Here is a 23,149-nt window from a genome sequence, read left to right as displayed (position 1 = left end):
GCGGTCTAAGCTTCAAGTTTAGACTCCATTTACTTGGAACTTAGCATGTCGCAAGCGAGAAATAAGGTTGATCGCACAATAGTGCGTATCCAAGATGGTAAGGGTAGCCTGTTGAACACCTTTACTCAGATATGTCTACGTTTCAGACAGTTTTATCAAGCCTTATATTCACAGGTGCATCACCCTACTCCAGAGGCTATTACCGAGTACTTGGCATCTTGCAACTACCCTCACTAACCCCTGCACAGACGACAGACCTGGACTAGCTGGTAACACCATTAGAGATACAAAAGGCTATTAAAGGCCTCCCCTCGCATAAGTCACTTAACATAGTAGATGATTGCAGAAAAAGACCTGCACGGTCCATCCAGTCTGCCCAAGAAATGTGCCACTTTTTGTGTATACGTTTACCTTGATTTGTACCTGTCTTTTTCAGGGCACAGACCGAACAAGTCTGCCCAGCACTATCCCCCGCCTCCCACCATTGGCTCTGGCACAGACCGTATAAGTCTGCCCGGCACTATCCCCGCCTCCCAACCACCAGCCCCACCTCCCACTACCAGCTCTGTTATCCAATCTCGGCTAAGCTCCTGATGATCCATTTCTTCTGAACAGGATTCCTTTATGTTTATCCCACGCATGTTTGAATTCCGTTACCGTTTTCATCTCCACCACCTCCCGCGGGAGGGCATTCCAAGCATCCACCACTCTCTCCGTGAAAAAATACTCCCTGACATTTTTCTTGAGTCTGCCCCCCTTCAATCTCATTTCATGTCCTCTCGTTCTACCGCCTTCGTATCTCTGGAAAAGGTTCGTTTGCGGATTAATACCTTTCAAATATTTGAAATATTTGAACGTCTGTATCATATCACCCCTATTTCTCCTTTCCTCCAGGGTATACATGTTCAGGTCAGCAAGTCTCTCCTCATACGTCTTGTACCATACCATTCTCGTAGCTTTTCTTTGCACCGCTTCGATTCTTTTTACATCCTTAGCAAGATACGGCCTACAAAACTGAACACAATACTCCAGATGGGGCCTCACCAATGACTTATACAGGGGCATCAACACTTCCTTTCTTAGATGGGTTCCCAAATGAGTATAGGAGGTTTGCTCCAGAACTGGCTGTGCTTCTTACAGATTTACTTAATTAGATCAGAACTGGAGCGACCTTACCCCCTTCAATGATGGAGGCCTGGATCGCAGTAATACCAAAACCAGATAAAGATCATACTGAATGTGCCTCGTATCGACCGATATCTATTTTGAATGCAGTTGTCAACATTCTAGCAAACGTTTTAGCAAATCATTTAGCTTCCTTCCTGCCGTCGCTCGTACACCCAGATCAAGTGGGGTTTGTACCTCAGCGACAAGCTATGGACAATTTAGGCGAGTGGTGGACTTCATGTATTTATCTAAAAGAGATCAGAAACCTATGTGCCTACTCAGCCTGGATGCAGAGGCCTCTGATAGAGTCCACTGGCCTTTTATGTACCAGGTAATGGAAGGTTTTGGAATAGGCCCCCTGTTTTGTGGCTGGATCCAGGCTTTTTATCATTCTCCTAAAGCTTGTGTTCAAGTTAATGGGGGCAACTCTGAATTGTTCATGTTGCATAGAGGAACTCGTCAGGGATGTCCCTCGTCTCCCTTGCTGTTTGCAATAGTTATGGAGCCCTTTGCGGTGAAAGCGCGTTTGAACCCTGACATCTCTGGCATTTGCCTTGCAGGGAGAGAACACAAAATGGCACTCTTTACTGATGACATATTGTTGTCTGTGACTCACCCTTTAATTACATTTCCCAACCTTTTGCAAACCACTGGCGACTATTTAGCGGTATCGGGGTTCAAAATCAATATGATTAAATCAGAGGCCCTAAATGTTACCCTTCCCACAGAATTGATGGACTCTTTGAAAACCTCCTTCTCCTTTCGCTGGGCGACTAAGAGAATCTGCTTCCTAGGTGTGTTCTTGACTCCGCGTCTTTCTGACTTATTTTCTGCTAATTACTCGGGCCTGGTTAGAACCTTTTCTGCAGATTTGGAAAGGTGGGAGGACTTGACTCTCTCTTGGTTTGGTAGAATAGCTACTGACAAAATGAATATTTTACCTCGCCTGCTGTATTTGTTTCAGGTGCTCCCTTTGAAGATGCCTAGGAGGTTCCTTTCCAACTTACAAGATCATATTGTACGTTTCATTTGGGCTGGTGGACACCCACATTTATCCCAGTCATTTCTTTATCAAGATAGGAAAGGGAAAGGGAAATGGGACTTGATATACTGCCTTTCTGAGGTTTTTGCAACTACATTCAAAGTGGTTTACATATATTCAGGTACTTATTTTGCACCAGGGGCAATGGAGGGTTAAGTGACTTGCCCAGAGTCACAAGCAGCTGTAGTGGGAATCGAGCTCAGTTCCCAAAGATCAAAGTCCACTGCACTAACCACTAGGCTACTCCTCCACTCCAAGAAGGAAGAAGGGAGGGCTGGGAGTCCCTAATATTTACTAGTACTATAGGGCAGCTCAGGCTTACCAACATCTCTCCTACAGTTAACCCCTCAATCTGTCACATCCTCAACCTCTCTCTCTCCACTGCTACTGTCCCTGACACCTTCAAGCACGCAGTAGTCACACCACTTCTCAAAAAAACATCACTTGACCCCACCTGTCCCTCCAACTACCGCCCCATCTCTCTTCTACCCTTCCTCTCCAAATTACTTGAACGTGCTGTCCACAGCCGTTGCCTTGACTTCCTCTCCTCTCAGGCTGTCCTCGACCCGCTTCAATCTGGCTTTCGCCCACTACACTCAACAGAAACAGCACTCTCTAAAGTCTGCAATGACCTGTTCCTCGCCAAATCCAAAGGCCATTATTCCATCCTCATCCTCCTCGACTTATCCTCCGCCTTTGATACCGTCAATCATAATTTACTTCTTGACACACTGTCCTCATTTGGGTTCCAGGGCTCCGTCCTCTCCTGGTTCTCCTCGTATCTTTCCCAACGCACCTTCAGAGTATCTTCTAATGGCTCCTCTTCCACCCCCGTCCCGCTCTCTGTTGGGGTTCCTTAAGGATCTGTCCTTGGACCACTTCTTCTCTTCTCGATATACACCTCTTCCCTAGGCTAGTTGATCTCATCACATGGTTTCCAGTACCATCTCTATGCCGATGACACCCAGCTTTACCTCTCCACTCCCGACATCACAGTCGAAACCCAGGCCAAAGTTTCAGCCTGCCTTTCCGACATCGCTGCCTGGATGTCCAACCGGCATCTGAAATTGAACATGGCAAAGACTGAGCTCCTTATCTTTCCACCCAAACCCTCTTCTCCTCTTCCCCCACTTTCCGTCTCTGTTGACAACACCCTCACCCTCCCCGTCTCTTCAGCAAGCAATCTTGGAGTCATCTTCGATTCCTCCCTCTCCTTCTATGCCCATATCCAGCAGACAGCTAAGACCTGTCGCTTCTTCCTCTACAATATTAGCAAAATTCGCCCATTCCTCTCTGAACAGACCACCCGAACCCTCGTCCACTCGCTCGTTACCTCTCGTCTTGACTATTGCAACCTTCTCCTCGCTGGCCTCCCGCTTAGCCACCTATCCCCCCTTCAATCTGTCCAAAATTCCGCCGCACGTCTTATCTACCGTGTGAACCGATACTCTCATATCACCCCTCTCCTCAAGTCGCTTCACTGGCTCCCAATCCACTACCGTATACAGTTCAAGCTTCTCCTATTGACCTTCAAGTGCACTCAATCTGCTGCCCCCCATTACCTCTCTACCCTCCTCTCCCCGTATGTTCCCACCCGTAACCTCCGCTCTCAGGACAAATCACTCCTATCTGTACCCTTCTCCACCACCGCTAACTCCAGACTCCGCCCCTTCTGCCTCGCAGCACCTTATGCCTGGAACAGACTTCCTGAGCCCATACGCCATGCGCCCTCCCTGCCCATCTTCAAGTCCTTACTCAAGGCCCATCTCTTCTCCCTTGCTTTTGGCGCCTAACCACCTTCCCCATTCCTGTTACCTACACTGACTACGTAGTCTGTTACCGTTAGATTGTAAGCTCTCTTGAGCAGGGACTGTCCCTCCCCGTGTTTAAACTTGTACAGCGCTGCGTAACCCTGGCAGCGCTATAGAAATGCTAAGTAGTTGCTAAGTAGTAGGCATATGCAGCAATAGAGTGGTACCATGCACACCCTCATAAACTATGGGTTCACTTGGAACAATTTTCTTTAGGCTTTAGACCGTTGGGTGCACTCATGTGGCTTCTGAGTAACGCATAGATCCCGGGGGGGCGGGTTCTGTCCTTCATCTACACTACCTTCTATTATTAGAATAGCCTCTTTCCACACCAGGACCATGTCTCATCTCACCTATCGCCTGTACCTTTCAACCCCCTTTTTCCTCCTGCGAATATGCAGGGTGTGTTCACTCGCTGGTATAATGAGGGTCTTAAAACTTGGGGGTCAACTGCTTGAGGAAGAATCCATGTTAACTTTTCCTGCCCTAGTGGTGAAGTATCCTTCTATAATCTGGATATATCCAGATCTCTCACTTTCTCTGTGCACAGCATCTATCCGCTCAGTAATCATATGGGAAAGCTCTTTCTTGGAGGATTATGTGAGGATTCCAAGACCACTAGAGGCCTGATAACCTGTTTTTATAATATCTTTGCACACAATCTCAAATTTACATTTCTCCACAGAAAAAACAACTGGCAGCGGGAGTTGGATCTGAGCTGAGAGATGACGAGTGGGAGGCCAAGGAAAAGGCATCGGCAAGGGTTTCTTTCTATGTGCCCTGTAAAGGAAAATGCTGTAAAAGTTTTAATTTAGATGGTACTTAACACCTGCTCGTCTTTGGTGCATCTACCAGTGTTATCGGGCATGTGTTGGAGAGGATGTGGTAAAACTGGTAGAATGGGTTATATATAGTGGTACGGCGTAAATATTCAGGCTTTCTGGAAAACAATATATAGTAAACTGCAGAAATGACTGGGGTGCTCACTTCCTTGGGCACCAATTTTTTTCCTAAGAAGATTCCTGGGTTAACATTTTCTCAGGTCAGTTTGGTATGGCATGCTATGTGTGCAGCCCCAGTAATAGTTGCTGCGAATTGGAAACAGTCAACTGTACCCTCATTGACGAAGTGGCTTAACAAGATGTGGTATATTTGTGAAATGAAGCGCCTATTAGCAGAGTGTAGACACCAGAGGCATAAATGGGAGACCATTTGGGAACCTTTCATTTCTCATTGTTCTGTTTGAATAATGTGTGATCTGGGTAGGAGAATGGCTATACTTTCTTGTTCAGGGGGGGTTGGGGAGGGGGGAAGGGTGGAGGGATAACCTTTTAGTACAAAATATTCTAAAAAAAGTTCTGAAGTCTCACTTAGCTACATTATGGGTGTTTGGGCTGGTGGACAGGCTGTTTTGCTTGTATTTCTCTTTCATCGCTACTATACATTTGTCTATGTAAGATAAGAGAATGATATTGGAGATGTGTATGTTTCCTTTCATGGCTGAACTGTTAATAAAGACTTCTTGTAAATTAAAAAAAACAAACAAATTGGGAAATTTCTTGGCAGCTGTGAGCTTCTTGCTGATTATAATCCAGATCTTCAGGAACATCTACAGAATGTAATTTAGAACAGGAAATGTGATGCAAATTTGTAATTTTCCTCAGAAAAACAGCAGTCAACAAAGTATTCACTGTTATTGGGAACATGGCCAAAGAAAACTTTTCCCAGGAAGTTAAAGAGGCTGGTCCATTTTCAATACAAATAGATTCAACACAAGATATCTCTGCTCATGACCAGTGTGCAATTGTTGTTCAATATGATGCTGGTGACAAGGAGAAAGAGAGACTCATCCGTCTTGTGAATGTTAGTGAATCCAGTGGTATATTACTGGGTGAATCATTATCAGATGTTGGCACAAATCTGCAGCACTGCATAGCAGAATCATCTGATGGAGCACTCAATATGAGTGGCATGTATTTTGGATTACAAGACTATGAAACAAGCATGACCTAGTCACATCCACACTTGGTGTTATGTGCACGGTGTTAATCTGTGATTAAGCACATGCACAGTGTATATATTCCAGCAATAAGTCTTTTTGGACTTCTAAGTGAGTTTACACTTTTTTAGTATGTCCTACAAAAGGATGAAGGTCAAGATTGAGAGTTCCAAGCTTTGTAAATTGGAACATATTGGACAGGCCAGGTGGTCTAGTAGAACAAGAGCCCTTCAAAAACTCTTCGGGAGTTTTGGAGACCACATCAAGGAATTCTATTCAGATCTTCTTATAATCCTGAAAAATGTCAAGAGAATCTGGAGATTTTCAGTGTGTTATGAAGCACAGAAGCTGCGTAAGAATATTTGTAAATTTGAGACGATATGGTGGCATTCACATTCATCCAAATCTTTGACATTACAACCCCTGTATCTGAGTACCTTACAGTCCACAGGACTTGATATATGATGCAGGGCCTGGCAAATGATTAATGATGCTATTACACAAATTGACAAAATTTCTCGAGATTTCACCACCATATGCCAGATTTCCAACAAAACCACTGATGCTGTGAATGACAAACTATCAGCAGAAGATATAAATTTCAGCACCAGCTTCCCTAACATTCATCAAAACAGAAGTTCCAAACCTGAAAGGCATATGTGACCTACTTAAACTTTTGAATATGTCACATATATCGTTGATGCTGCCTTGAGAGAATGAAAAGAAGATATGCATCTCATGCAGATATTTACAAAACAAATTTCAGTTTTGACACAGATTCCATGAAGTTCAAGCCAACCCTGAGAAGACTGTCCTGAGAATAATTTCAGAAGTCATTCTTGAGGTAGACACAATAGCACTTCAAGAAGGCTTGTATCTTTTGCATCTAGTTACAACACCTTCAGAGAGAACTCTTTAGAAGATGAAAGTGAGGGTGAAAGTGAAATTGACTCTGATTTTGAAAACAATGAACAATCTCCTTGAGTACGTGTTAAAGGAAGTAGCCTGTAAGAAATATGCTTTCAAATTACTTTGCCAGTATAGGTTGTGTTTGGCTGCCTATGAAAAATTTGTATGCTGTATACAAATATTTGATAACACTAAGGACACACAGTGTACTTGTGAAATTAAGATTGTAAATCGAGGCTCAGATCAATATTCACACAAAGCCATTTAAAATGACTGATTCTCATTGCAGTAGAAAAGGAATAGCCCAAAAGCTACAAAAGGACGAAAGACATGCATCATAAACAGGACTGCAAAAACCTCTAGTGAACTGAGCTCACTTCTGCTGCCGTAAATGACTGTTTAACAGCTTTGGAGACTTTACAAGTATGTGGTGCATACAAATTAATAGAGTAAGCAAATAGTAACAAAAATGAACAGATGCAGAACCACTGATCTGAGTGGGATGGGGGGCGTTGATCCTTATTGCCAGGAGCCCTCATCACTGTCAGTCCGCTCCTGCTGATGCCAATTAGATGTTCCAGTACTTTCCCAGGTCAGAGAGTCCGAAACATGGGGTGATGTTTATTTTAACTCCAGGACCACGTGCTACAGCAAGAAATGATATATAAGCAGTACCCCTGTGGTCCAAAAATTGAGGCTGGTGACCTCACCAGCTCTGAGCTAATATTCTCTCATGCTTCCTAGCTCATAAAGCTCCATCTTATCTCCTCTACACCTCCAGCTCTTCGTACACCGATGGACCCTTCAGTTCCTGCCTGCCTCCTGCTATATATCTCCGGAGAAGACATAAGAACATAAGTGTTGCCATACTGGGACAGACACCGAAGGTCCATCAAGCCCAGCATCCTATTTTCAACAGTGGTCAATCCAGGTTACAAGTACCTGGCAAGATCCCAAAACAGTACAATACATTTTATGCTGCTTATCCTAGAAATATACAGTGGATTTTCCCCAAGTTCATTTTAATAATGGTCTATAGACTTTCCCTTTAGGAAGCAATCTAAACCTTTTTAAACCACACTAAGCTAACTGCTTTTACTACATTCTCTGGCAATGAATTCCAGAGTTTAATTACATGTTGAGTGAAGAAATATTTTCTCAGATTCGTTTGAAATTTACTACTTTGTAGCTTCATTGCATGCTCCTTAGTCCTAGTATTTTTGGAACGAGTAAACAAGCAAATCACGTCTACCCGTTCCACTCCACTCATTATTTTATAGACCTCCATCATAGAACTAGGGGACACAAGATGAAATTAGAATGTGGTAGGTTTAAAACAAATTGGAGAAAGCTTTTCTTTACTCAGTGTGTGGTTAGACTCTGGAACTCATTGCTGGAGAAGGTAGTGGCGGCAGCTGGCCTTGCTGGGTTTAAAGGGGGTCTGGGACAGATTCCTGACGGAAAAGTCCATTGATCGTATTAAATTCTGGGTTTTGCCAGGTTCTTGGGGCCTGGATTGGCCGCTGTTGGAGACAGAGTGCTGGGCTTGATGGACCTTTGGTCTTTTCCCAGCGTGGCAGTGCTTATGTACTTATATATCTCCCTTCAGCTGTTTCTTCTCCAAGCTGAAGAGCCCTAGCCGCTTCAGCCTTTCCTCATAGGTAAGATGTCCCATCCACTTTATCATTTTCGTCGTCCTTCTCTGTACCTTTTCTAATTCCACTATATCTTTTTTGAGATGCGGTGACCAGACTTGAACACAATATTGGAGATGCGGTCGAACCATGGAGCGATACAAAGGCATTATAACGTCATTTTTGTTTTCCATTCCTTTCCTAATAATACCTAACATCATCATCAAGTTGCACAAACCAGCTCTGTACTGCTATTGGGCAATAAGCAGGTGGCCTCTAGATTATGGGCCTATGGCCTAAGCGTGTAGAACATAAAGCCATGCTGGTCTATAAATATAAGGTAGGGGCTTACTATCATGCAAAGCTTTAAAATCAAAATCAAAACTTTACACCAAATTCTCCACACAATAAGGAGCCAATGTAGTAGGCCTCAGGACTTGTGAAATATGATCAAATGAGGTACCCTACAAATAAAAATGATCCATTTACATTATGAGCAACTTAGAACATTGAAGTAAATATATGGGGAGTCCTAGCAGAAGAGCATTACAGTATTCAAATAAAGGAAAAAAACAAAAGCCTGCATGACAGTGTGAAAATTAGTGGGACTCAAAAGTTTGCCAAATAATGGAGAGTTTTAAGCTTAAAAAACTCTCTGAATGATGTATATAAGATGCGGTCACACCATCAAACTGAAAAGTGGGAAACTCAGGAATACCTCAGCCAAATAAAATAAGAACCTGAATGCTGTGATTCTAAGAAACCGTGAGCAATATAACTTGCAATGCGCAGCAGATATTGCCCTGGCAAACCTATTTAGTAGAATAGCCTGTATCTGCCCTTATCTACTATATTACCCACACCCCACAGATATACCCGTGAAAAAGAGTGTGTATATGGGGCTTCAGGGCTATATGTTCCTACAGTATACTGTATCTGGGAGCACAAACACACCTGCAGAATAAACTACACAGAAGACACATTCCCCTGCTAATGTAAATGTAGCTCACGGACAAAAGTTCTAAAGGTAGACATACTCTTTGAATAAAGGAGCAGATGGCTGGATGCACATACATTAAGTGTTAAACTGAGTAGGGGTACACATACTCCTGCGAAGATGAGATACTATACTAAATAAGAAGGCATGCGCACTTCAAGTATGCCAAAAGGACTGAATATACGGTTCCTATGTGAAATCAAGTTACTTACCTGTAGGAGTTCGCTATGGACAGAGATACAAGTCCTTATATCTGAATGATGTCATCTGATGGATACCACATAGAGAAGCCTCTTCAGTTTAGAATACATCTGGAAGCTCTTAAGAGGCACTACCACATATACAGTGCACATTGGATAAAAGCATACTCCATTTACCTGCATGATCATACTTCAGTCCCAATTTTTTTTCCATTCATTTCAATGATGACTTACTTTGGTTTGGTGCACCATCTATAAGCTGATGCTCCGTTAAATGCAATCTTTTGATTGGCTTCCTTGGCAACATCACTCTGTTTAGATGTACAATCAACCAACTGGCCAGCCCACCCTGTGTATTCCAGGACTGTCCCCTCCTGCCCTCATTGGCTCCTAGCTTCATGATATACAAGTGTCCCGCCGGGAGGATAAAGTTCTTAATTCCTGTGATAGGAAACTGTCAGAACTGGGTCAGAACTAGTATCAGATATCTTCTTTTCAGACTGGGGGAGGGTGTTCTGTACACACATCCTACAATTCTGCTCCTAGCAAAGACTCTTCTGAAACTCAGATTTTCATAGCCCCCTACTGGCTGAGACAATTGTGATTCTGTCTTCTAGAACTTTTCATAAGATGACCCATGAAACTGGAGTATTCCTCAGCACTAATCATGCAACTTCAAGGAACGCAGTACATTTCTCTCCCTCACAGCCTGTATGTTGAGAGGATGACAGTAGCTGCTCTGAACCTGTCTGTGTTTTGAAAATCCTCTTGGCTTCCAGGAAGGACACCATGAAACAATCATATTGTATCAAATAACAGCAGTTTGCCAGCTGCTGTACTAGAAAATCCTTAGATCTTTTTTTCTGTCCCACATAAAAACTGCTCGAGTACTTTCTACATCTTTCTGCATCAGGTCTGAAAACTCTATTAGAATTCCCCTAGTGTAAACTGGCACTTACCATTACCATGTAAATGGTATCAACAGCCTTTATCCATGTATGTAGAACTTGCTTCTGTTGACAGCCTCGTTATCAAGCCACTTGCTATGTCTTGGGATCTCAAGCTTGTTTTAATTCAATTGGCTAAAGTTCTGTTTGAGCCATTAGACTCTGACCTAAAAGTCTTATTTTGGTGGCAGTCATTTCATGTAGTTAGTGAGCTTCAGGCTCTAGTGATTAGTTCCAGATTTCCATCTTAACCAGTTAGTTTTCATTCCAACATTTCTGCCTTATCATACATCCACAAAGGTGAATGTTTTGCATTTTGAATTAAAACCATGCCTTAGTCTTCTACTTGGAGCAGACTAAAGTCCTTAGAAAATACACCTAGCGTTTTGTCGTTTTGACTCCTGTAAACCTAGGACTGTCATTACTGTGTACTCTGTCCAATATGCTAGATAACAACAATCCTTTACCCATGCCCAAGCAGGCCTAATTCTTGAGGTCGTGTCAAGGCTCAATGTCAAAGAGATGGTTACAATGGTGGAAGAGATTTGCAGGACTGCAACATGAACTTCAGTCCATATATTCATAACATATAGTAGGTCTGGCTAAGTGGTTTTACAGACTCTCTCTGGGGATCAAAATCCAACTTCACTCCCCTTAAGCCCATTTTTGATTCATTTCCAGGCTGCCTTTAAAATAAACTCTGTAAAGGTTTGAACGGATTTTTGTAAAAAAACAAAACAAAACCATTTATTGGTGTCTCCTTGTTGCAGCACCTTTCCATATAGTGCTTTCCCTTTTGTTTTGTTGAAGGCAACATATGGTTAGAGAGCTCCAGCTGGGAGGATTTTCTATCTTCAGAAAACCATGTTAACTTACCTGTAGTGGGTGTTCTGTGTGAACAGCAGGATATAAGTCCACCCACCTACCATAGGAGCTGTCTTCTGTGTAAGCTTTGCTAAAGACTGAGGAGGTCCCACGTGATAGCAGCAAGTGGGAAATGCAAGCAAAGTGCACTCTGGTTAAGTGTAAGGTCTCGGGACCAAAGTATAACTTGCACATAACCAGAGTATGAATATAATCAATGGCACCCCTTTAATAACATAATTTCAGTAACCACACAGAGCAAATGTAGCACAATTTATGTATTACTGTTATTAGACAGTCAAAAATGTCCTCACAACAGTGGCGTACCAAGGGGGGGGGGGGGCGCGCGGTCCGCCCCGGGTGCACGCCGCTGGGGGATGCCGTGGCGCGCGCCTGTCGGCTGCAAGTTCGAATCACTATGCTAAATTCTCTCGTTCGCTGCAGCTCCCTCCCTCTGCCCCGGAACAGGTTACTTCCTGTTCCGGGGCAGAGGGAGGGAGCTGCAGTGAACGAGAGAATTTAGCGCAGCGAACTCGCAACCGACAGGTGCGCGCCGCGGCACCCCCCCCAGCGGCGTGCACCCGGGAGGGGGGTGCATCGGCGATCCGCCCTGTGTGTCGTCGAGGCTAGGAACGCCACTGCCTCACAATGACAAATATAGTTACAGATATTAGGCACAGACAATTTTCTAAAAACATCATTAAAACTTATGTGCAACTGTTCTCAAGTCATTAGTAGTCTGTCAAAAGGGAGAAAAAAAATCAGTACTAGTTTTCTGTACAGTGTTCTGTCTATTCACGTTGTAAACCAGGTAAAGCATGTCATAAAAATTTCACAGTTCTGGCACCCATTACTCTCATGATAAGCCCTCACAATGTCTGTATTGCTACAGCAAATGTCACAGGTCTTACATCATGCTCACTGCAAACTTTCTGCCGTTGGCTCATCGTAAGTCTCCAGCATATTCAACTGCAAACTGCAGGTTTAAGCAGTCTCTGCATCAGTCACATCGGCCAATATCTGAAGGTCCTTGCCAACTGCCACACAAAAATCAAACTCCTCAGTATTCATTCCAGCTGGGAGATCCACAGGCAGCTCATCTATGCTCACCACAGAGGCTGCAGGAGTTTCATCATCATAACATTCTTTCACAAAGTTATCCCTTCTGTAGCAGTTAGCAATTGTAATCTGGGTACATGATGCCAAACTTTCTTCTGTATGTGTAATGAGTCCAGCAGCATGACCTTACAAGCTGTCTCAGTAGCTTGCTTGCCTATGTTTGAATCGTTATCCATTGTGCCCGTTAGATGGCCCAGCACCAGCACTCTAATGCATCTTGAAGTTGGTTAATACACTCTGATCCTTCAGCTGAAGGAGAGAAGTTGTGTTGGGTGGTAGAAACACAAGCTTAATAACTGGCAGTCTAATGTCATTGCCGTATATTGCACAGTTTGACAGAAAACAGAAGAACAAAGTCCCTCGCAAAGCACAAGTCAAGCAAACACAGCGAAGGTGACACCAAAAAAGGTACAGCTAGATGATGTGTGAATCAAGCAAGAATTTTATTCATGTTTCAGCCACAGTGGCCTGCCTCAGGAGTCTTCAAAATGGATGTGTTCACCATTCTAGCTCTCAAATATAACATCAGATACCAATACACCTTAGAACATACGAAGCTGTCATACAGACTATCATAACTGCTTATTCGCTTGTAAAGCAACAAACCACACAGCATCAGAATTTCACTCTTCTGCCTTCTTGTTGTGTTAGTCAATTTATTTAGCCATTGTAGCCAAATTTCTGGTCTCATCCAAACATTTTGTTTGCCTCATATGTCACTGGAAGCTGTTTCTTGTTCTTGAAGCAACATGGCTGTTTACTTTTCCCGATAGCCTATGATGATTGACAGCAGCAATGTTAATCTTTCCTTTGGCACTTTTGTTTCACTCACATTGGCGTGCAGCTGCTTAATGGACTATGCCATTTAGGTGCCTGATTTTTCAAATTGTCAGCCCAACTAGTCTTCTTTCACTTTGCTGCAGCTGCTTAATCCCTCAGGTAAGGAAGGAAAGGGCAGTGAGTCAGCATCCTCTTTCATTCACTCTCAGACTTGTGATGTACAAATGCCATGTGACCCAGCCAGATGTATATCAATGCTGGGAGACAACGAGGGAGAGTAAGGAGAGAGCCACACATTAGGATTATTTTGTTGGCCAACCAATCCTTGAAAGCCTTGAGAATGCGACATACTGACTCTAAATCCAGAAAACATAGCTGATGAGGTTTCTCCTGGAGACATCTAGATTTTGAGTGTAAAACTCATCTACATGGATGCTTCTGCTGTGAGGGCAATTTGCACAAGATGATTTTGGAAGGGTATTCCTATCACCAGATTGGAATGATTCTTTTACCTGACAGACCCCCATAGGGTTTAGTGATGCAGACTACTTTTCACAACTTTTGAGTAGTCTTGATTTCACAGAGAGTGTAAGGTCCACTGGCCTTGTCTCATCTTGAGATGTGTTAGTTGATGTACTATCGAAGCTATATAGCTCAACAACCTCAATATGCCCTAAGCTGACATCTGCTGTGAGGCAAATGCTTTTGCCCGAGTTGTGTCTGGCAGCTCTCCTATGCAGCCACAGCAAATACAACACCAATATACTGATTCTCACACTTTCTTTCCCATATTGTATGTGGGAAAGGTAGTGCTCATAGACAGTGATGCCCCTTACATATGTAGGAGAATAAGGCATCCCTTTGCTTGCTCTATTCAGATAAGTGATCACACACTTTTATATCTGCTTAATTAATTTCTTGTTTATCCAATTGTTAAATTTCTATTATGCCATCCATGTACTCTATGTAACACTAATTGTTATCCTCCACTCCACTATCCACCAATAACGATATATTGTAAGCCACATTGAGCCTGCAAATAGGTGGGAAAATGTGGGATACAATGCAACAAATAATAATAATAATAATAATAAAGAATAGCATAGAATCAGTCCATGTGTATACAATATAGGGAGGATGGTACACAAAGGCTGCAAAATTGTAAGTATATTTTGCAGAAAAGATGCAGAGAAGGGCTACGAAAATGATAAAGGGGATGGACGACTTCCCTATGAGGGAAGGCTAAAGTAGTTAGGACTCTTCAGCTTGGAGAAAAGGTGACTGAGGGGAGATATGATACAGGTCTATAAAATAATGAGTGGCGTTGAACGGGTAGATGTGAAGCGTCTGTTCATGTTTTCCAAAAATACCAGGACTAGGGGGCATGCGATGAAGCTACAATGTAGTAAATTTAAAACGAATCAGAGAAAATGTTTCTTCACTCAACGTGCAATTAAACTCTGGAATTCGTTGCCAGAGAATGTGGTAAAGGCGGTTAGCTTAGCAGAGTTTAAAAAAGGTTTGGACGGCTTCCTAAAGGAAAAGTCCATAGACCATTACTAAATGGACTTGGGGAAAATCCACTATTTCTGGGATAAGCAGTATAGAATGTTTTGTACTTTTTTGGGATCTCTCCAGGTGTCTGTGACCTGGATTGGCCACTGTTGGAAACAGGATGTTGGGCTTGATGGATCTTTGGTCTTTCCCAGTATGGCAATACTTATGTACTGAGTTGCTGAAAAGTGTTTCTTTTGCTGTTACTTAACTGAACTTATAATGCAAAAACAGCATTAATAATTTTAATAGACTTATTTTTTTTAAATTAAACATACAAACTTCAGAAATGTTGATATATTAAGTGAACTTACCTTTTTAATACAGAACTTGCTGAGACTTTCATTATAGCGCAGAATAACAGCTTTGTTTGGCATGGCTGCACAAATACATAGTCCATTCTCAATCTGAAGAACAGTGGAAGAAAAGGTAGAGAAAGCAATGGATCAGTGACAACTCATAGAAAACACTGTTTATAACCAAAATCCTTACAGAATTAATAGCAATGAAAAGAATTGTTCAATATTTTTCCAAGGGCGCTTAAAGGAAACATCATCATTAAGTTCACTGTTTACATTTCAGTTTTTCTCTGGTTCTGACTCAGTTTTTAAACAGGAGCACATTCAATAAAAATGCATCTGGGTTAGTCAATAGAAACTTTGTGGGTCTTGGATACAACACTGTCTCTGAACATAAAGATTCTCTCTCTTACCTATCTCCAAAAGTGAAACCCTAAACTTCAATGCAAGTTCACCCATTTTTTAAAACAGGAATGAAATTTTAATTTAGCAAGTATAATCTACAGGAAATAATACACTACCAGGTCAAATGGTGGTATATCAAATAAAAAAAAATTCTTTCAGAAATGATTCAAGATGGCGTACAAGCAGGACGTGTAGCAAGGACGCTCCCAGAAATTCGCTCTAATCCTTGTTCTTTTTCTCATACTAATGCCGAAAAGGAAGGGGAAGCCAAGGGGGCCACCCCTCCCGAAGCAAATCCCCCCCTTACCTGGACAGCAGTCCTTGTCTGCATTTTTGGTTTCTACCCCGATCGCGGACGCTGCCATTAGCAGGGCAGGGAAGAGCCCCGCTCAGGAGAGCGAGCTGTCTCTCAGTCCGCTGGGACCTTTGACCCCGCCTCCGCACGCACCCGGAAGAGCTGTACCGAACCCTGGTATTGGCGTGGTATCGAAGGAGTGGCGCTCCCCGGAGGTGGTTGCGATGCCTGAGGTGAACTTGGGGCTGGCCCAGGGAGTCCAGCGAACACTGGATATTCCAGCGGGGGAAACCATTGAGGCAAGGCCAGAAACAGCTACACAAGAAGTTACTTCTTGCATTATGGCAATACAGCCTCTGGTTAAACCCCAAGAGGTTTCACTGGAGTCGATTTGGACGGCCCTGGAGTCTCTTCACAAGGTCTGTACATCATTTATAACATTATCCTTGAATAATTCTTCACAGATAAATTCTTTAAAAGGACAAGTGGAGGAAGCTTTGATAAAGCAAACTAACTTGGAAACACAAATAGGAAAAATAACTCAGCAACAAGCCCATATTGCAGGAGATCGTATGTTATTATATAGAAAAATAGAGAATATGGAAAATTTGTCAAGGAACTTGAATTTACGATTACTAAATTTTCCCAAATCTCAATTTGTTGCTCCTAAGGACATGTTTGCTAAATTCCTCTTAAAAAAAAAAAAAAGAAGCTCCCTTGATATGCTTATTTCTGTAGAATGAAATTAAACTTAGGAAAAAGATCAAAACAGGATGCAACTGAACCATGAAACCAGCACGTTAGTATTTTGAAGAGTTCGTATTATTCTAGTTAATAAACAGTATGTTTCTTGTAAAAGTCTGGAAATAATAAATCAACATCTGTATCTGCATTTCTAAAATGTCAATGTTAACAAATACTTCATATAATACTTCATATATTATAGGACCTACATTTTTAGAAAGAATTATAGATGAATAATACCTGAACAAAGTCTAAGAAAGGCATTACAAACTAATGCCTCATATTCCAAGGATTTATGCTTCTGAATTTGAGAGTTATGTTCCTAAATTGGCCTCTTTGGCGGAGTGCTTAAATTTATGTGGAAAATGTCACTAAACTCTTAAATTTAGGAACATAAAAAGTGGGTGACAAAAGGGGCAGGTTAGGCTGGGGAAAAGAAGTTATGAACTTCCCACTTCTTAAGTGGGGTTACTTACCTGTAAATGACAGGTCTCCAAGGACAACAGGATAAATCACCCGGACATGAGGTGACATCATCTTGAAGGCACCAGACCAGATCCCCACTCCCAAGGATAAGAGCTGCCTAGAACAACAACCTGGGGCATCTGTGGGAGCTCCCTCCTGAGTGACTCATGCACCTCTCTCTTCAGTCCATACAATAACTAGGCTAACTTCAACCATGAGGAGAGTAGGGAGGATTGTATGGCTGATTTATCCCACTGTCCATAGAGAACCTTTGTTAAAGGTAAGTAACACCATTTTCTCCATGGATACAGGATATAATCAGCTAGACACATAGGTGAATTCCAAGCTGAGGATAGAAAGGTGGTTAGTAGTCTAAGACTATTTTTATGACGCTTGTATCCCAGGTGTCAATACTACGGTACAGTGAAGGCAAGGAGTAAAGGATTGCACACATAACTGGGAAACTTCAGATTAAAAAGAAGGGAAGTGAAAACATACCACTGAACATGTAATGGAAAGAGAAAAAAAACAGATTATACTAGAAGACGACTACGTACTACTTGAGTGGAGGTGTGAGCAAGAATTATGAAGGCATTTTAAGACAGTTCTAAGCTTTTGCAAATAATCCTATGTGTCAATACTCAAGGAAGATGAAGGGAAGAACTGCGGCTAAGAAAGCAAATAGAATGTTAGGTATTATTAGGAAAGGAATGGAAAACAAAAATGAGGATGTTATAATGCCTTTGTATTGCTCCATGGTGCGACCGCACCTTGAATATTGTGTTCAATTCTGGTCACCGCATCTCAAAAAAAGATATAGTGGAATTAGAAAAGGTACAGAGAAGGGTGATGAAAATGATAAAGGGGATGGGACGACTTCCCTATGAGGAAAGACTAAAGTGGCTAGGGCTCTTCAGCTTAGAGAAAAGGTCTATAAAATAATGAGTGGAGTTGAACGGGTAGATGTGAAGCGTCTGTTTATACTTTCCAAAAATACTAGGAATAGGGGGTATGCGATGAAGCTACAATGTAGTAAATTTAAAATGAATCTGAGAAAATATTTCTTCATTCAACGTGTAATTAAACTCTGGAATTCATTGCCAGGGAATATGGTAAAGGCGGTTAGCTTAGTGGAGTTTAAAAAAGGTTTGGACAGCTTCCTAAAGGAAAAGTCCATAGACCATTATTAAATGGACTTGGGGAAAATCCACTATTTCTGGGATAAGCAGTATAGAATGTTTTGTACTTTTTTGGGATCTTTCCAGGTATTTGTGACCTGGATTGGCCACTGTTGGAAACAGGGTGCTGGGCTTGATGGACCTTTGGTCATTCCCCGTATGGCAATACTTATGTACTAACAGAACTGGATATATGAGACAAGAAAAGGTGCTGTTTCACTTTATTGGGTAACCAGGCACATTGCATTGAAGTATATAAAAGAATGTAAAAAGACAGACATTTAGAGAAAAGTTCACAGGCATATGAGAGCATATCTGAAAATGCTACTCTGGAGGATCTGGAATTCAACTTTCTACCTAATATCCTAGATATTTGGCTTCCAGAACCCAAACTGTTTAGGGTGCTAGATGGCAATGGCAACCTGTGGGGCAAGATCTGGAGCCAAAAAGAGTATCCTTAATGAGATTTCATTGTGGAACAATGGTTAAGACCCTAGAATTGTATTGTGTTGAAATCTGAATCTATGGTGACAGAAGACTTAAGGTCCCCGCTTGTACTAGCAGTAGAAAACGCAGTGCATATTGGGGCTTCAGGAAGCAGAAAGGAAGAGTTATTACTTTAGTCTTACTGCCGTCAGAAGTTGTGGCATATGATTTATCAAAATTATGATACTGCTGTCCCTGGAAGTAACACAAGGTGTGTACAAACTAAACTTAATGCATTAAACAGGAAAGAAATGGAACAAGTATAAGGGAACACAACAATCAATCCACATGAGAAATCTTAAATCATATCAGTGTGTGGGTTCAGAGGATTCTTGATAACCAATTTGAACTACACTGTAATAGAACGTGTGTTCAGATCTCTGTTGAGATGGGCCCACCATAAAATTAAGTTGCTTACCTGTAATATGGGGTTCTCTAGGGACAGCAGGATAAAACAGCCTGCTTATCCATAGAATTATGAAAATACTTTAGAACTGTTGATTGATTACATTTTGCAGCTCTATTAAGGCTAGTTTTCCAAGGATTAAGGCATCTGGCATTAATTCAGACAGCTGACATTGTTAGTAGACAGGTTCCTTTGAAATTCTAGTTATAGTTAAGCTATGGGAAGGAAAAGATCCTGTCAATAAGAAAGAAAGAGTATAAATGACTGAACATTATAGTGATAACTAGAAGTATAGATAATTCTATATGGATTAATGACCCAGAAACTGCATCGCACAGAAGAGAAGAGATCAAAATTTATTTTGTAAATTCATAATTCCAACAGTCTTGCAGGTGGGCCACAATATGGCGCTAGGAATCTGTTGAGACTGCTTGGTATGGAACAGCAGGGTTTATACTTTTGTATTCCAGTTTAAATGACACTAACCCCTACTTACCTTGCTGTGATTGTACTGTGTCAGGATCATGTACATGAGGATATCATTGCTGACACCGCACTTATTAACAGACTCCAACAGTGAAGAAAAAAATTGAATGTCCATGAAGTTAGGCATATTAGCCTGGAGGACTGAGTTCTGCTCAGAGGAAACAAACTCAAAGTTAATGAAGTGATTTAGGAACAGAATCCATATGTGTTCCTAGAATAAGCATCATGAAATGTAGTATGCTCTGTGATCTTGCAGATACTCGTGAATGTATTCTTTCCTGAAGGGTAATTAGAAAGGAGAAACTAAATCAGGTTAGAGACCTATGATGGTGTCTCAGGTGCTGAATCTGGAGAGCTCTCTCTCTCTATAGATATATCTACCCACTGTATCTGGATGCAGGTGGCTTTGGAGAAAGGCATGGACTAGATGCTGAACTATCTATCTATATAATTGTATATATGGTATATCAAAACCTAAATATATATATATATCTATATATATATCTATATACAGTGCAATCCGCTTAAGTGCAAGGGTCTGGGACCAAAGAAATGCATGCAGTTAACCGGAGTGTGCACTTAACTGTTGTGACCCAAAGAAGCTTGACATCTGATAAACATATGTACAGTACTGTTTATTATATGTACAGTATACAGTCTCCGTTAACTGACACTAGGCTTACTTGAAGTAATCAGTTATAGTCCTCTGTACACTAATGGGTCTGTGAGTTAGACTGCCAGATAGTAAAAACTGTCATAGCACTGACATCCAGTGGCCTCCAGATAGGCCCGCACGGCGTTGAGACTCTCCAGCGCTCTTGCAAAAGTAACAGGTGGAGGTTGTTGAAATTCGTCAGCATGTGCCTCGCTGCTCATTTCATCCTCTGTTTCATCATCAGCCGTTGTTGCCTGCATGTAGGCGCATATCTGCACATCAGTGCTGTCGTCAGCTGTTTGTAGATCGTAATCAACAGCTACATAGCGATGAAACTCCTCTTCAGTAACACCAGCTGGGATGTCAATAACCTGTTCATCTGACACGTTTGCAACAGCTGTATCCCCTCCACATCCTTAACAAAGCTTGCCCGCTTGTAGCAGTTCACAATGGTGTGTAACATGATTCCAGGCTTCTTTCTGCATATGTAGGGAATCCAACAGTGATAGATTACGAGCCAGTTCAACAGCACGTTTATCCTTGCCAGTCTGGTCATCCATAATGCTCATCAGACGACGTAGCACAAGAGCCCGATAATGTTGTTTGAAATTGGCTATTATGCCCTGATCCATAGGCTGGATCAGAGAGGTAGTGTTTGGTGGCAGGAAGACCACTTTGACGTTAGACAGCCTGACATCATCCCTGTGTGCAGCACAATTATCACAAAGCAACAAAATCTGACGCCTTTGTGCCAGCATTCTAGTGCCTAACTTCTTTAGCCACTGCTTCCAAATTTCCCCAGTCATCCATGAATTTGCGTTAGCCTCGTATGACACAGGAAGTCGCTTAACTTTCTTGAAGCAACAGGGCTGTTTGCTCGTTCCAATGACAAGGGGTTCCAACTTCTCACTCCCATCCATATTGCAGCAAAGGAGGATCATCAGTCGGTCCTTCGACGTTTTCCCTCCAGTAGTTTCGGCATGTTTGAATGCAAGTGTTCCATCAGGAATCGCTCGCCAGTAGAGACTGTTTTCGTCAGCATTGAAAATGTCACGAGATGCAAATCGTTCAAGATGGTAGGAAGAACTGAAACAACCCAATTTTCAGCACCAAAGTCATCAGTGTCTTGTTTCTCACCATGCTGTTTCTTGAATTTTATGTTGTTCCTCTCCTTCCATCTTTCCAACCATCCAACAGTGGCTTTGAATTCAGTTAGTCCAAGACTTTCAGCTAGCTGGTTAGCTTTCTCCATAAGCAGTGAACCACTGACCAGAAACTGTCTGCTCCTGACTCGAGAAAACTACTGCAGAAGAGCATCTTCTACCTCCTCAGCTTTTCCCGCCCGTTTTTGTTTCCGTTGTGATTTGTATTGTTTTGTCAGTCTTCCAGAAGCTGGTCGTTCTGCTTCAAGACATTTGACTGGACTTGACACCATATTCTTTAGCAATAGATGCTTGACTTTGTTTTCTAATTTTTTAAGAACTTCTATTCGTTCAGCCAGTGTTAAAGTCTTACAGTTCCGCTGGCGCGAAGACGACGACCCCAGTGTACACTCTAACAACATTTTTTCCGCTTTCTGCCTGTGGCAGTTAAAGGGGCAGTAAATTTGAAATCTCGTTGGTTGTCAAGCGCTAATTGGCTTCCATATTCCGTCCGCGCGCTTATGCGGAGTCTTTCCTGCAGAGGAGCAGTCTTCAACCATGCATATAAGCGAATCTTGCACTTATCAGTGGTGCACTAAACTGAAGTTTGTCCCCATAGAAATTGATAGTGCCAAAAACTGGAGCGAAGTATGGCATGCAGTTAAACAGAGCATGCGCTTATCCGATGTGCACGTAAATGGAGTGCACTGTATATATATATATATATATATATATATATATATATATATATATACATACATACACACACACACACACATATGTATACATATACATATATATATATACATACATACACACACACATACATACATATTGTAAAGTCCCACCAGGTCGTGGCCCAGTCTATATCACCAGGTCTGCTTCCTATTACACTTTCCTTGGAAGAGATCAGAAAGAATCCCTGATGCAGATCCTGCTCCGGTCCAGGCTTTCCAACTCTCCAGCTCAGACACTCACACAGCAACCAGGTTCCAAAACATAAAGAGCTTTTATTCAGCACAAAGAATTAGATTCCACTAGCAAAGTTCAGTCTCCAAAACACAGCACAAGTCCCACTGACATGTGCTTCAGGATTCAAAGGAAAAATAAACCCAAAAGAATTCATGCAAAAACTGTACAGGAAGGGTTTCTCTTTTCTTCCTTAATGCAGTTTGCATTGTAAGTGCATAGCACTTCATAAGTTTCTCATAAGTTTGAACCAGGGTTTCCAGGACATGGCCTAAAACTGTGTCCTTAATGAACCTCTCTGTGACCAGGTTAATTCCCTACCTGATCCAAGCCATAGGCTAGGACTGTTTGGTAACAGCCTCTGCACCTTTCACATGGCTGATCGGGTTCCCCTCTCTCTCTTCAGGCAGGTCAGTATTTCCCTAGGGAGGACCGGACACCAGTTCTTTCTTCCAGCCACAGTTTAGGACTGCTCATCTCTTCACCCTTTACGTGGCTGACCCCCCTCTCTCTTCAGGCAGGTCAGTACCTGTCTCATAACAGCATTTTCCTCAGTGAGGACTGGACATCAGTTCTTCCTCCTTCTCTTACTAACC

At 42.2% G+C, this 23,149-nt stretch overlaps 1 protein-coding gene across 1 annotated transcript in view; it reads right to left on the bottom strand.

Annotated features, from left to right (window-relative positions):
• Positions 1-23,149, bottom strand: part of CIT (citron rho-interacting serine/threonine kinase) — a 1,023,678-nt gene that overhangs the window by 150,874 nt on the left and 849,655 nt on the right. Inside the window, 1 exon segment of the mRNA XM_030217566.1 lies at positions 15,338-15,430. Coding sequence (XP_030073426.1) covers positions 15,338-15,430 — 93 coding nt within the window.

This window comes from Microcaecilia unicolor, chromosome 11, assembly GCF_901765095.1.
Source record: "Microcaecilia unicolor chromosome 11, aMicUni1.1, whole genome shotgun sequence".
NCBI classification, from domain to species: Eukaryota; Metazoa; Chordata; class Amphibia; order Gymnophiona; family Siphonopidae; genus Microcaecilia; species Microcaecilia unicolor.
Note: the sequence above shows the minus strand (reverse complement) of the source record. Positions and strands in the feature narration are given on the sequence as shown.